The sequence below is a fragment of the Ambystoma mexicanum genome, chromosome 8 (assembly GCF_040938575.1).
Source record: "Ambystoma mexicanum isolate Mex_15411 chromosome 8, UKY_AmexF1_1, whole genome shotgun sequence".
NCBI classification, from domain to species: Eukaryota; Metazoa; Chordata; class Amphibia; order Caudata; family Ambystomatidae; genus Ambystoma; species Ambystoma mexicanum.
The window spans coordinates 1,455,071,993-1,455,085,416 of NC_090929.1; the positions used below are offsets into that span (position 1 = coordinate 1,455,071,993).

The 13,424-nt window shown below is 50.7% G+C and overlaps 1 protein-coding gene across 1 annotated transcript in view; it reads left to right on the top strand.

Annotated features, from left to right (window-relative positions):
* The window catches only part of OGA (O-GlcNAcase), an 867,474-nt gene that overhangs the window by 563,858 nt on the left and 290,192 nt on the right, over nucleotides 1-13,424 (top strand). The window contains exon 9 of the mRNA XM_069611624.1: nucleotides 550-1,151. Within this exon, the coding sequence (XP_069467725.1) occupies nucleotides 550-1,151 (602 nt within the window). The remainder of the gene's footprint in view (nucleotides 1-549; nucleotides 1,152-13,424) is intronic.

Sequence of the window (13,424 nt, forward strand, 5' to 3'; positions counted from 1 at the left end):
GTCAATGAACACTGTGTACTGTAAGGCTAATAAAGCAACGCTACCTATTTCTTTGTGCTACCTCCATTGATGTTGATTTAATACATAGCGTTTATTGCTTTAAAAAAATATTTTTCAACTTTGACATGATTTATCTTGTATGGTACTAATCCCATTTGTTGTTGATATATTCCCTGGGTATCTACGAGTTAAGGAGATTACCTACCTGTTTTGATAAAATTTCATGCCAGCACAGGAGTGTCAAAACATGTTGAGAGTTAATGTTCCTCATAGATTCCTTAACCCATTCATAAACATGCTTGAGGACTAGCACCTGAGTGTTTAAATGACAAATTGGAAAACAGCTTAAAATATTAGGGTGGAACAGGGGTAATGTTTCCCTTGATGATTTTGTTGTGTGCTTCATTTTTTGAAAGACTGAAAATTCAGTTGTATAGTGGTCATCCTTATTCCTGATCACACTTTATTGGGTCATTTCTAATCTTCCCATGTCTTTTGGGACAGTGTGCTTATTTTGCCACTCTGAAATGTTTTACTTGTGTTAAACAGGTCGGCAAGTAGCCCACAGTGGCGCTAAAACACGTGTTTCTTGTGGGGCAGCCATTGTTTCTCCACCTTCATTAAATGTGGCAACCACAGTAACAACAGTTTATCAGCAACCAATTATGAGTCAAGGAGCAGCAGGAAATGTGGAGCCTTCAGTGTTATCGAAAGAAGAGAAAAAACAGTTGGATGAAGAACCAATGGAAATGGTGGTAGAGAAAGTAGATGATGTAGAGAAGAATCGGACGTTAACAGAGATTGTTGAGTCCAAAATGTCTGAAGAGTTGAAACCAATGGACACTGATAAAGAGAGCTTATCGGAATCCAAGTCGCCAGAAACATCAATGCAGGAAGACTCAGGAAGTGACATTGCTCCTATGCAGACTGATGAGCAAATTAACAAGGACACCTTTGTACCTGGTCCGAATGAGAAGCCACTCTACAAAGCAGAGATTGTGACTCTGGATGATCTTCAACTTCTTGCTGATTTGTTCTATCTTCCATATGAACATGGACCAAAGGGAGCACAGATGCTGAAAGAATTTCAGTGGCTTAGAGCAAACAGTAGTGTTGTCAGTGTTAACTGCGCAGGAAAAGATTCTGACAAAGTAAGTGTTTTTTGTTTCTCTTTCAGTTTTACTTGACTTGCATAAATGTTTCTGATATGGCCTGGAACTTTTATCACTGTTAAATTGTATTTTTTGTATCAGAGGCCATATATCCCGTTTCTTGTTTTTGCTTTGGTGTCTAATTGAAAAATGTTTTAAGTTCTAAGGCTTATGTTAGTTGGTATGGTGGAGAGAGTAATAGCATGCCAGTCTAGATATCCAGAATCTATACTTGCTTTGTTGGTCTCGCACGAATCTGTACTTCAGCCAAAGCCTCCGGTTTACTCCTCAGTGATCTCTCTTCTGACAATTATTTATATGCACTAGGGAGTGCCACACATTTTGCTTTGCCTACATCCTTTTGCATCTAATTGCCTTGCTCCCCCTCATTTGGGTTGTTCCCAAACCATCTTAATGGCTCAGCTCTGTGGCACCCCACTCTCCTCCATGTCTGCTATGCCACCCACCTGCTTTGCTCTGCCCTTAACACACCCCTGGTACTCCTTCTGGTCCCTTTCCTGTGTGCCTATGTTATACCCGGATAAGGGACCAAATGCCGAACATGTTCTACCGCAGCACAAATGTTGTACTGTGGCTCATGCGTGACTATATGCCCCTCTGCATGTACCTACATCGCTCATGTTTCTTGACCCGAAAAGTGATCCTTTCCCAGTGCAGTCATGAAAGACCGAAGCATGGTACGGAGACAGCCCTCCTTGATCTCAAGACCCAAATCGAGGATATCAAAGACAAAGGTAAACTAGCCATGCTACTACTACTAGACTTATCTGCTGCCTTTGATCTGGTTAATCACCAAATCCTCTGTCACCACCTGAAAACAGCAGCTCACTTCTCTGACATGGCCACAAACTGGATTCAATCCTTCCTGGCAAACAGACAGATGAGGGTATTCTCGCCCACCTCTGCGGCTGACCCTGCACCAGTCCCGTGCGGAGTCCCCCAAGGATCGTGCGTTTCCCCCACCCTTCATAATGTATTCACTAAACCCTTATTCAATGTGCTTGATTACCTGGGTGTTACCTACACTAATTATGCGGATGACACCCAGATACTCATCCCCATCACGGGTGATTACACCTTAGACTCAAAAGCCTTGAACGATGTCTACCATGTCATTCAAACTTGGATGGCCCAACATAAGCTCTGTCTCAATGATGACAAGACAGAGCTCCTCATCCTAGGTACTCCGCAAAGACTAAACAAACTGAACCCTATGTTTAGTTCCTTTAACATTGATGGAAACATAACTAAAGTTTCTAAAGACACAAAAACACTTGGAATCTACCTTGACTCCACCCTCTCCCTTCACAGACAAACCAATGCAGTTGCGGCCGCCGCCGCCTATACCTGCAAGTTGATCACAGCATGTCGTCCTCTCCTCTCCTCGCATAACTGCACTACCCTGGCTAGGACCCTGGTCATGTCTAAACTTGACTATTGCAATGCATTGTACCAGGGCACTAACCAGTGTAACCTAGACAAGCTCCAAATTATACAAAATAACGCCATCAGGGCAGCCCTCAATATCCCCAGATCTGCACACATCTCGGATACCAGGAAGAACCTTCACTGGTTGTCAGTCACCCAAAGGATCTCACTAAAATCGCTTGCCCTTACCTACAAATGCCTGAACAATCTGGCCCCCACGTATCTCTCCTCACGATTCATGATGTACACTCCAGTCCGATCACTTAGATCTACCCTGAATCAGAGCCTAACGATACCCAGATACAAGCTCCAAACAGCCGGTGGGTCTAGCTTCCCAGTCCTGGCAGCCAAACTGTGGAATACTGTCCCCTTGACTATCAGAAACCTCCCCTCCTTCAACCTTTTCAAACACAAAGCCAAATGTTGGCTCGCCTCCTCCAATGCCTAAGATTCTTACTAAAACGTGCTGCAATAACATCAGTAAGGATGCATTACTTGACTTTCCATGTACCACCTACACATGTCTATTTCTATGCCTTACTTATTGTTGATATATCATCATTGTATGCAACGTATGTAACCATTGCCTTAAGAAATGCGCCCGGTAGCCTCCGGGCCTGGTCTGCGCTATACAAATAAAATAAATAAATAAATGAAAGTAGCATTGCATGTCAGATGAACTTGTACGGTCATTACATTATTTTGCAGCTTTTTTTTAACCTGCGCCTTTCCTTGTAGTTTATTACTTTTTACTCAATTGCTCCACAAGTTCTCAGAGTATCAGGAGGGAAGACTGGTGAATTCACTTTGCTGCCCCCTTTTTTCATAGGCACCCTGGCTACTCCTTCACCCGAGGTTCATTGAATTGAGAGGAGCCCTAGAATTAAATGGAACTTGCTCGTATGTTTCAGGCCAATTTGGTAGTACAACATAACATTCGAGATTACCTTGAAAATCTGTTGCAGCTGCCTAAGACTGCCCCGCACTCCACACTGTTGCAGGGTACCACTGTAGCGAAATAGTAATCGAAACAACTACACTTGCCCTCCCAGAAAAAAACAATTTCTGAAAGTGCAGAGGCTTTGAGGCAAGTCATAGGACATATGTTGTAATAATTCCAAGGGGCCTACTCTAAACCCCTTCCTTACTCTGCTTCTCAAGTCCCTCTCGTCCCCCCGACCCCTGCTTAAAGGAATTGCCACAGCTTCAACTATTCATGGTTTAGTGATCACTGCACATGTGCACAAGAACATCACCTGGTGATCTTGAGGAGATTTTTCCACAGCCCTCTGGTAGATGTAAAACCATCTAACTTAGATGCAGAGCAGAGTTTCTTACTGAAATTTAAAACCAGACTCTCTAGTGGTAGGTGGGGCAGTGCAGTCTGGTTTAACTCAAGGGAGGCAGCAAGGCTGGTAGTGAAGTACAGTTGATCCATACAGTTACCCCCAAAGAATGCACTACACTAGTATTCTAGAAAATAAGTAGATTTATGAAACGCACACCTAGTAAATCCATTAGTATAAATAAGTATTTAGGTTAAACATAGCACATGGTATCAACACAGTGAATGTGTAAAATGTTACCACTACCTGTTGGTAGGCAACATACAAGATGTATGTGCTGGGGGTGGTACCCCAATTAATAAAAACAAACCTTTATAAAGTCGTGTAAGGAGCCGAATTGCCTCCTAGTTAAGTTACCCTAGATCCTAAACCTCTAATGCATAGTAGCATACTTTCTGTAAATCGTACAATAAATACAACCCATGAAGGAAGGAAAAGGGGTTGGGCCTTTAGCACCTAAGCCCAGAAAGCAACCAAAATGTGATATTAGGCTGATGGCACGAGCCCCTTATGGTCTTATTACACACCTAGAAAATAGATTCAGTAATAACAAAAGGTTTTACATCGTAGCAGGGCATTCCCCAAAGGTGGGCATGTGAGACCAATTCTTTAAAAAGACATCATGAGCATTACATCCTACAAATCCAGTACTCCTACGTCCCGTCACCTTTCCCCCATACTTATGGGACATTCCTATGTCCTGTGGGACAGGACCGGAGCACTTTGTAAAAAGCATCACATTTTTTTAAAAATGGGTTCTTCCTCTTTTTACGCGGGGTACCGCACGCGGCCGGAATCCTGTCCTCCTTAGCTCCGCCCAGCGCATCGCCCATCAGTCCTTTTCTACGCTCGATCGTGACTGGACGCACTTGCTTCTTTGGAAGATTTTTTCCTTCCAGTGTCGTCCTCTCCTGCTACGGCTTAGTGGTTGTGTGGCAGTCCATCTATGCCGGTTCAGTTAGATTTTCCTATTTGTTCTTCCTGTGAGCGACGCTTCGCTGCGGAACACCATCCTCTTTGTTTAGAGTGTTTGGGTCCGGACCACCGGTGGGACTCATGCTTTTACTGCGATTCGCTTTCGGTCTGGGCACTTAAATGTCGTTTAGAGCGGTGGGAGGTGTTTCAGCGCACTCCCCCTACTCACTTTCAAACTTTCATCGATGAGAAAAATAAACGCCTGGTGAGTTCTTTACTTTTTAGGGCACCCCGGCCGGGCCACTCCTTCCTGGGGTCTTCCTGGTCTGGGAGCATCAAAAGCTCTGTTACCGGGGCTTGCCCTGAGGTCTAAAAAGTGCACCAGAGTTTTCTCCAAGGGCCTCCGTAAGGGGCCTATTGACACCAGATTACAATCCGAGGCCCCTCCTGTGGCGGCTGTTTGTGGGCCCAGTTATACTGAGGCGGTGGGTACCAGAGCTTGCTTCGAGTCTCCTTGACTGGAGCTTCCCGTAAAGACACCAGGGTCGCCCTGAGGCCTCTGAGGTTTTCTGTACCAAACTAAAGTTCGAGGCCCTTCTTGAAGGGGCTTTTACTGGGCTCGTGTCCAAGGTCCCTCGTTTGGCAGCTAAGGTGACCGACAGTTCTGTGAGGCCTGTTAAGGTCTTGTCGGTGAGGTGTACTCCTCATCATTCCCGCTCAAGCGGTGACGCCAGTTCTTTTGCGGGGGCACGGAGTGAGGTCTCTGACCAGAATTCCTCTGTTATCGGCGTTGCCGAGGTCTTTCCGTTGAAGGCTATTCTGGCTGATAGCATGTCTCAAAAAACATTCTAGGCCACGCAGTACCGGCTCGGCCGAGGTTCCTTGTGTCAAGGCGAAGATGAAGACCCCCTGACTCATCTGTGGAGACCCCTGTCTCACTTTCACATGTGTCGCAGTTCTCCTCAGCTGCTGACAAAATGGCGGCTACTCCCGCCAAGACTACGGTGGCCATTTTGGATAACTCCTTACATCTACGCCATCAGCGCAGGGTGTGGGGAGTGGCATTTCAGGTGAACATAGTTTTCCTTGTGTGCGTCCCTTTCTTCCAGTTTTTGACTGTAACGCTCGGAGGCCCCTACCGCACAACGTCTCGCTCCCTGCGGCATCTGCGCCCTTGATCTATATTGATAACAGCGGAGAAGGGCCCTCTTGGCAACCCTCATCCCTTACGTCCATGGAGTTACTCCGCTCATGAGGCCTCCTCCAAGTGCCCCTAAATCATCGGCGGAGGACGCTTTTTCTGCAAATTTCAAAAGCTAATGCGCTCCGACCCCATGAAGGAGTATTTTCTAGGCTTGTTTAGGGAGATGTGCCCTCCTGCGCCGTCGGTCCCGGTTGTGGCACCAGTGATTCCACCAGCGCTGCCTCTACCGGCCGGGCCACCACCAGCCCTCCCTCACTTGCCTCCATTGTCTCCAGTGGACAAATCTCCAGCAGTGCCAGATGTTGCGCAGCTTGATTCCCCTCCCCCACACATCCGGATCAGGACAGCGAGGACCAGACCCGCTCCGTTAGAGGTTTTCATGACCAGGTGCTGGACATGTCTTTTGGATGTTCCAGTACCCGAGGCACCCGTTCCACAGGAAGGGTTGCTTTTGTGGGCAATTCACCTTGTCTCCTTTGGAGCGCACAGGCTTGTTCTTGCAAAAGGACGTTTTAGCCGAGGTCCGTAAAGTCTGGCAAAAACCACACTCTGGATTGTTTGTTAACAAAAAGATTGATGCTCGAGGGGCGTGGCTTGGCGGCCATGCAAGCGTGAGCAAGTCTCTGAGAGCTCCCGTTCGATCCGGCCAATGATCCTGGAAAAAGACCAAAATTAGGCGAGAAAAGACGGAAAACGGAAGAGGAGACATCTGAAGGTCCGGAGCGCACACGTAGGCGAAAGCCCGAGCAAAATCGGAGGCTGGCGAGGCTAAAACGAAGACTGTGAGCAACGCAGAACCGCCACACAAAATGGCGGCCGTGACCCGTTGAAAGATTGCCTGCGCCTTGAAAGACGAAGAAACGCTGGAAGCGTGGACCAACCAGGCGTAGGGGCGCAGACAGCCGGCAAGGAGAGGGGAACCCCAGCGGACACCAGCGAACCACCCGGTAGGAGACTGGGAGAAGCGCCGGGTCGGCCCGCTCCATCGCGGGCGGAGACATGCGCTGGGACACGGAGGCGCGGGCGGCCGTGAACAGGCGGCAGCGCCCGTGGCCCGGACCACCGACAAGATGCCCCGGCACACTGCGGGCCGGCAGTCACAGCGGAGGAGTCCCACGGGAACACGCCTGGGCAGCGGCAAGGGAGCCCAGCGGGGTCAGTGAGTGCGACCCTCCCCCAACCCCCAGCAACGAGAGGAACGCAGGTGGCCACTACACCACACCTGAGGCAGAGCGGCAGCCAACTACAGGGCAATCAAGGGGAACCATAAGGGAACCCTGCAAGACGAAAGTGGAAGATCCCACGGTCAGACAGCTGGGGGATAACGGGAGCTCAGTGACCAGCCTGGGGGCCACAGGGCATACGTGGGAGAACAGAACCCACCCAAATAGCACTCAAGCCATCAACAGACTACCAAGGGGGGAAGGAAGGAGGAGACCCACGAACAAACAGAAAACCCCTGGGGAGCTGAGGGGACTCCCGGCCGACACAACAAGATCACAGTGCAGTTGAGGAGAACGGCCCCTCGAACTATGAACCCCCCCCCCTCCAGCACGGCAGAGCTGCTGGAATCATCAGTGATAGCCCCACAGACAGGCCTCCACGGCAGAGACAGGAGACAACGTTCTCACTGAGTGGCCGCGGACAACAGTCCAATTGCGGAGTCATAGCTGCCAGGCAACAGCGAGGAAGACCTGCGGGAAGCCACCTGATAAAAGACATACAAGGAGATCCTGGCCCGACAAGAGTCTATGAGCACTCACCGCTAAGAGAGGGCAAGAACTTTGCAAATACAAGACCCTAAAAAACAAAAAAGCACTCAGAAGCGGTAGAGCCGACAGGAACTCAGGGAGGACGGGGCTAAAACTGGAATAACCCGCAAGAGGGAGAGCGCGCGCCGGCCTTGGAGGGGCGGCAACCCGGAGGGCACACCACCTGCAATACAGCCCAGAGACACAGGGCAACGGAAATCAACATGCCCGACAAACAGAGGCGGCAGAGGGAGACAAATGAGCATGGAGTCATTTGCCCGTAAGAATGATGACCCGCAACCTGGGATGACGGGGGCGGACACAGCCACGCCAAACGCCACACAGGGAGCGATCAGACAGGTGGAAAGCAGTATCCTGGAGGCCATAGAGGCTTTGAAGGCGTCGATGGAGGGTAAACTGGATGCAGTGATCGTGGACGTGGGGCTCCTTAGACAGGACACAAGGAACCTAGCGGAGAGAGTGACGACGGTGGAACAATGAGTACAGAGCAACTCTGTGAATGTGGCCACCTCCCAATCACAAATGTCAGAGGCGCTGGAACGGATCAGTACACTGGAACGCAGTGCCGAAGATGCGGAGGGCAGAGCCAGGTGCAACAACGTACGCATTGTGGGACTGCCGGAGGGGGAGGAAGACAGAGACCCTGCAAACTACATAGAGAACCTACTGCTCCAAGAGGTAGGCCCACGGACTCTGTCCCAGGGCTTCGTAGTGGAGAGGGCACACAGAGCACTAACTAGGAAACCCCGCCCGGGAGCGCCACCGAGACCTATGATTGCGAAGATCATGAATTTTAAAGACCGGGAAAAAATCTTGACATTCTCAAGGGAGGGCGGGGTGATAACCCGAAATGGAGCCAGGGTAACCATCTACCCAGATTATACCGCGCTCGTGCAAAAACAGCGGGCCCAGTTCTGGCCGACCAAAGAGCGCCTCCGGGTGCAAAATTGATGCTGCTATACCCGTCCAAGCTCAAAGTGTTGCACAACGGGAGGACACAGATCTTTGAGACCACAGCAGTCGCACAAGAGTAGATGGAGCAACAAGGGATTCCACAACCAAGAGAGGTGGACGAGAGGAATAGAGAGGCCCCGGCGAGGCAGGGAGTGAGAATGAGGACCAATTATACGCCCCAGAGGCACAAACTAAGGTCGGGGCGAAGGAGAGCTTGAAAGACGCTTGAGCAGGCCGCCGGATGCCATGACACCTCCCCGAAATGAGAAACCAGGGACACACCCTGTGGAAAGCAGAAACGGCAGATAATCAGCAGAACAAGAGTCTAAAGGCCTAAACAAGTGGTTCAAAACGGGAGCTCAAGACCTCCAGAACTGGACCGCCAAGACCCACCGTAGAGACCCCAAGTAGAGACAATGTTTGCAGTGTCAGTTTTAAGACACTATGCCGCGATGAGTGCGCCCGCGGAAAGGAGGGCGGCACCTGGAAGGCGGCGGGGCCTGAGCAGGGGACGGGAGGCTGGGCGTTTGTTTACAGTAGTTAAGGTTGTGTGGTTAAGTTTGCAAGGAGAAGGCATGAGAGGAAGAAGGCACAATATATGATGAGGACACGGCAAAGGCAAGAAAGAGGAGCATGTGAGGCCACGCCCAGGCGTGGGAAACCAATGAGGGAACACTGAAGAAAAAGGCCAGTATGGAACCGAATCTAGCAACTGAAGGGTTAGCTGAGACTGGGAAAGACCAGAGATGACGCGGACACGTAGACCACCAAAAGCACAGCAGAAGGAAGACTAAGGACTGGCCCCCCAAGACAGTACACCAGGAGGAAATAGAAGCAAACAGGCCCATGGGAATGAACGGGCCACTGGAGCCAGCCAACATAAGGACCGAGCTGAACTAAACGTGGTCACATGGAACGTCGGAGGGCTGAATGCCTACGTCAAGAGGCTAAGGGTCTACGCCTGGTTAAACAAAGAAAAAGCCCACATTGCAATGCTACAGGAGACACACCTGACTGCTGAAAAGCAAGCCAAGGTGGCCAAGAAATGGGGAGGCCAGATGTATAGCTCAACATCCTCTATGCAAGGGGGGTGGTGATCTGGATTGCCCCGGACACCCCATTTCAACTCGTCAATCAGGAAAAGGATGCCAAGGGCCGAGTCTTGATTGTCCATGGAATGCTGGAGAACTGAGAAGTGTGCCTGGTGAACACCTACGCCCCCAATCACGATGCAACAGACTTTAAGTCACTCACGCCTCGGCTGGCCCCGTACAGGAACACACCGATCATCTGGGCCGGTGATCTTAACTGCATGTTGGACCCCCAACTGGATAGGTCGGACGACCAGCATAAAAGAGCAGTGCCACCAGCGCAGGTACTACAGAAGATGCTGGATCAGCTCGAGCTAGAAGACGTCTGGAGAAAGATACATGGGAGCGAAAGGGGATACACACACTATAGTGCCCCGCACGGGACATTCACTCGGATAGATTACCTTTTCACGGGCAAGGAGACACTGGGTGAATTTACCGAGGCACACATACACGAACGAACCCTGTCCAACCACGCCCCGCTAAGAGTAGCATGGGCACACAAATATAGGAGAGCCCCTATACCCACATGGAAACTGAGGGCGGAAGCACTGTTAGATGGGGAATTTCAGGAGCATATTCAGAGCACGATAGATGACTATTTCGAGCATAACACAGGTAGCGTGGACAGCACGGGTACGACATGGGGAGGCCTTTAAGGTAGTGGTCAGGGGTGCAGCGATGGGGAAGACTGGAGGCCTCAGACGGGAAATCCTGGTGGGACTGGAGGAGATAGAAAGGAAGATTGAGAGGGCTGAAGCACAGGCGGGGGAGAAGGGAGGAGAACTGGGAGACCTCACCGCCATGAGACAACGGTGTATGGCAGCCTGGGAGAGGCTGGGGTGGCTAGATTACGGAAAGTATATACAGAAGTTGCAAGCAGAAGGAGACAAGCCTGGCAGGCTCCTAGCCTGGCTAACTAAACAGGAGACCAAGTGGGAACTGATAAACGCAATCCAAACTGCCAGGGGGAGGTGATAAAGTCCCAAGAGGGTATAAATGCGGTGTTCTCGCAATTCTACGAGAAACTATACACCAGTGTCCAAGAGGCAGAGGAGGGGGCCAGGAGGACGTTTTTGCGGAAATCGGGCTCCCTCAACTGACAGAGGAGCAGGCCCAAATGCTGGACGCCCCCCTTACTGTGGAAGAGCTGGCGCAAGTTATTACCCAGCTACCGACGGGTAAGTCCCCAGGGCCCGACGGGTTACCTGGGGAATTGTATAAGAAATACAGAGATAGCTTGGCCCAGAGACTACTAGAGGCGCTGGGGGAGGCATACGAGAGAGGGAGGCTCCCAAGTAGCATGTCAGAATCTATAATAGTTCCAATACTTAAAGCAGGGAAGCCACCCCTCGAGCGTGGGTCCTACAGACCAATCTCTCTGATAAACCAAGACTCCAAGATTCTAACAGCGGCACTAGCTAGCTGGCTTAAAATAGTGATGCCCACACTGGTCCACACAGATCAAACGGGTATCTACCAGAATTAAACACTGCATGGAATCTCCAGAGACTCCATTACGTTATTGACAGGATGAATCAGGAAGAGGGGTGTGCGCCGTGGCTTCACTGGATGCGATCAAGGCATTTGATTTGGTGAACTGGGATTGGCTCCTGGGAGCGCTCGCTCACTTTGGGATAGGGGAGGGGCTCCTATGCTGGATAAAGCTGCTATACAAAGACCCGAGGGCAAGGGTAAAGACGGGTAGGCATGTCTCGGGGGGAGTGGAACATAGGGCGGGTTACGAAGCAGGGGTGCACGCTATCCCCGATGTTATATATTCTGGCCCTGGAACCGTTCGCGGTCTTCCTAAGAGCAGAGTACAGGGACACTGGCATAGTGATAGATGGGGAAACACACCAGATATCGAAATGTCCGAGATCCACGCACCCACCTGCTGGACCTGCTCGAGGCCCTCGGAGCGTTTGGCAGACTATCGAGTATCTCTTAATATCTTAACAGGGAAAAATCCTTGCTGTCCCATACCCCCCTGACAGGCCTGCGAAAAATGACATCAGACCAGATGCCACACCTGGGCCTCACATGGACCCCGATTACCTTTAGATACCTAGGGGTGGACCTTTACCATGATACCACTGAGACACACATGACCAACACACAGGCGGCCCTGGACAAAATTGGAAACACCATGCAGTTCTGGAAGACACTACCACTGGGGATGATGGGCCGAGCGGCCCTGCTGAAGATGACGGTCTTACCCCGGCTCCTATACTACTTCACCAATATCCCCTACAACATACCAGGGTCCTTTTTCAGGCGACTACACTCCATGGTAAGAGACTTCCTGAGGGGGCGGGGGGGACAGGTTAGCACTGAGCACACTACAAAGGGGCTATGAGTTGAGGGTGGGGGGAGGCAAGCTCCCGGACTTCGAGCGATACTATCTGGCGGCACAACTACAGTTTGGGGTGCGTTGGTTGGGAAAGGAAACCTCTATAGACGCAATACTTTTTTGACCATTGCTCCAGCAATACTACTTAAGAGAACTTCTGTGGGTAGGTGCCGCCCGGGCCAAAGCCCTCCCTAACATTATCCAGCTGGGCCGAGCATTATGGAAAAGAGTGTGGAAAGCACAGGGCATGAGGGACCCCTGCTCGAGGCAAATCCCCCTGGCGGGACTGGTGGACACCCGCATCGCAAGTTTGGCAACGTTCAGAACACAATGGGAAGACAAAGGTGTGGCCCAAATAGGGGATTTGTGGCAAGGAGGACAGTGGGTAGACTTCCAGTCCCTGGTGGAGGAACAAGAAGTACACGGGGGCCAATTCCTACTGTATAATAGCGTGGTCCAAGCAATCAGAAGGAGGTGGGAGACTCTACCAGAGGAGGAAGACACTGGAGGGACTCTGGACGCGTGGTACGATGTCTCGGAGGGGGGACGCACCGTGTCCAGGCTCTACGATCAAATGTTGGGAACCATCAACACAACGGCATTGAACACACGAGCGAAATGGTAGGAGGAGCTTCAGCAACCCTTCAAGGATGAGGAATGGAACGGGGCCCTCCAGTACGCAAAGAAAGTTTCCAGGAACGCAAGGTTCAGGCAGATACAAATCTACATTGTACACTGAGCATATCGTATCTAAAGAATGTCGAACATGGGGGACAGACAAACTCGAAGCTGCCCACGCTGCCAAGAACAACTAGCAGACATGGTACATATGTTCTGGTCGTGCCCGAGAGTAATGAACTTCTGGAGCACGATTAGGGAAAGGGCGTCGAAAGCAGGAATTCACATGCAAGCTTGGTCGCCGGCGTCTTACATATTGGGCTTGTTCCTGAGGGGAGACGAGCTGAGGACACACGTGGCAAAGATGAAAGATCTGATGACGATACTGGCGAAACGCTGCATTGCAATGGCGTGGAACGCAAGCGCAGGACCCTCAATAGAGGGCTGGTGGGCGGACTTACAAAAGTGGGCAGTAGAAGAAACCGCAGTCTGGACAAGGGCTTCGCAAAGGGGAGAAAGTAACAGCGGGGTCAGACTACTGGCGTGGAACGCGCTTGTACAAGACCTGCTC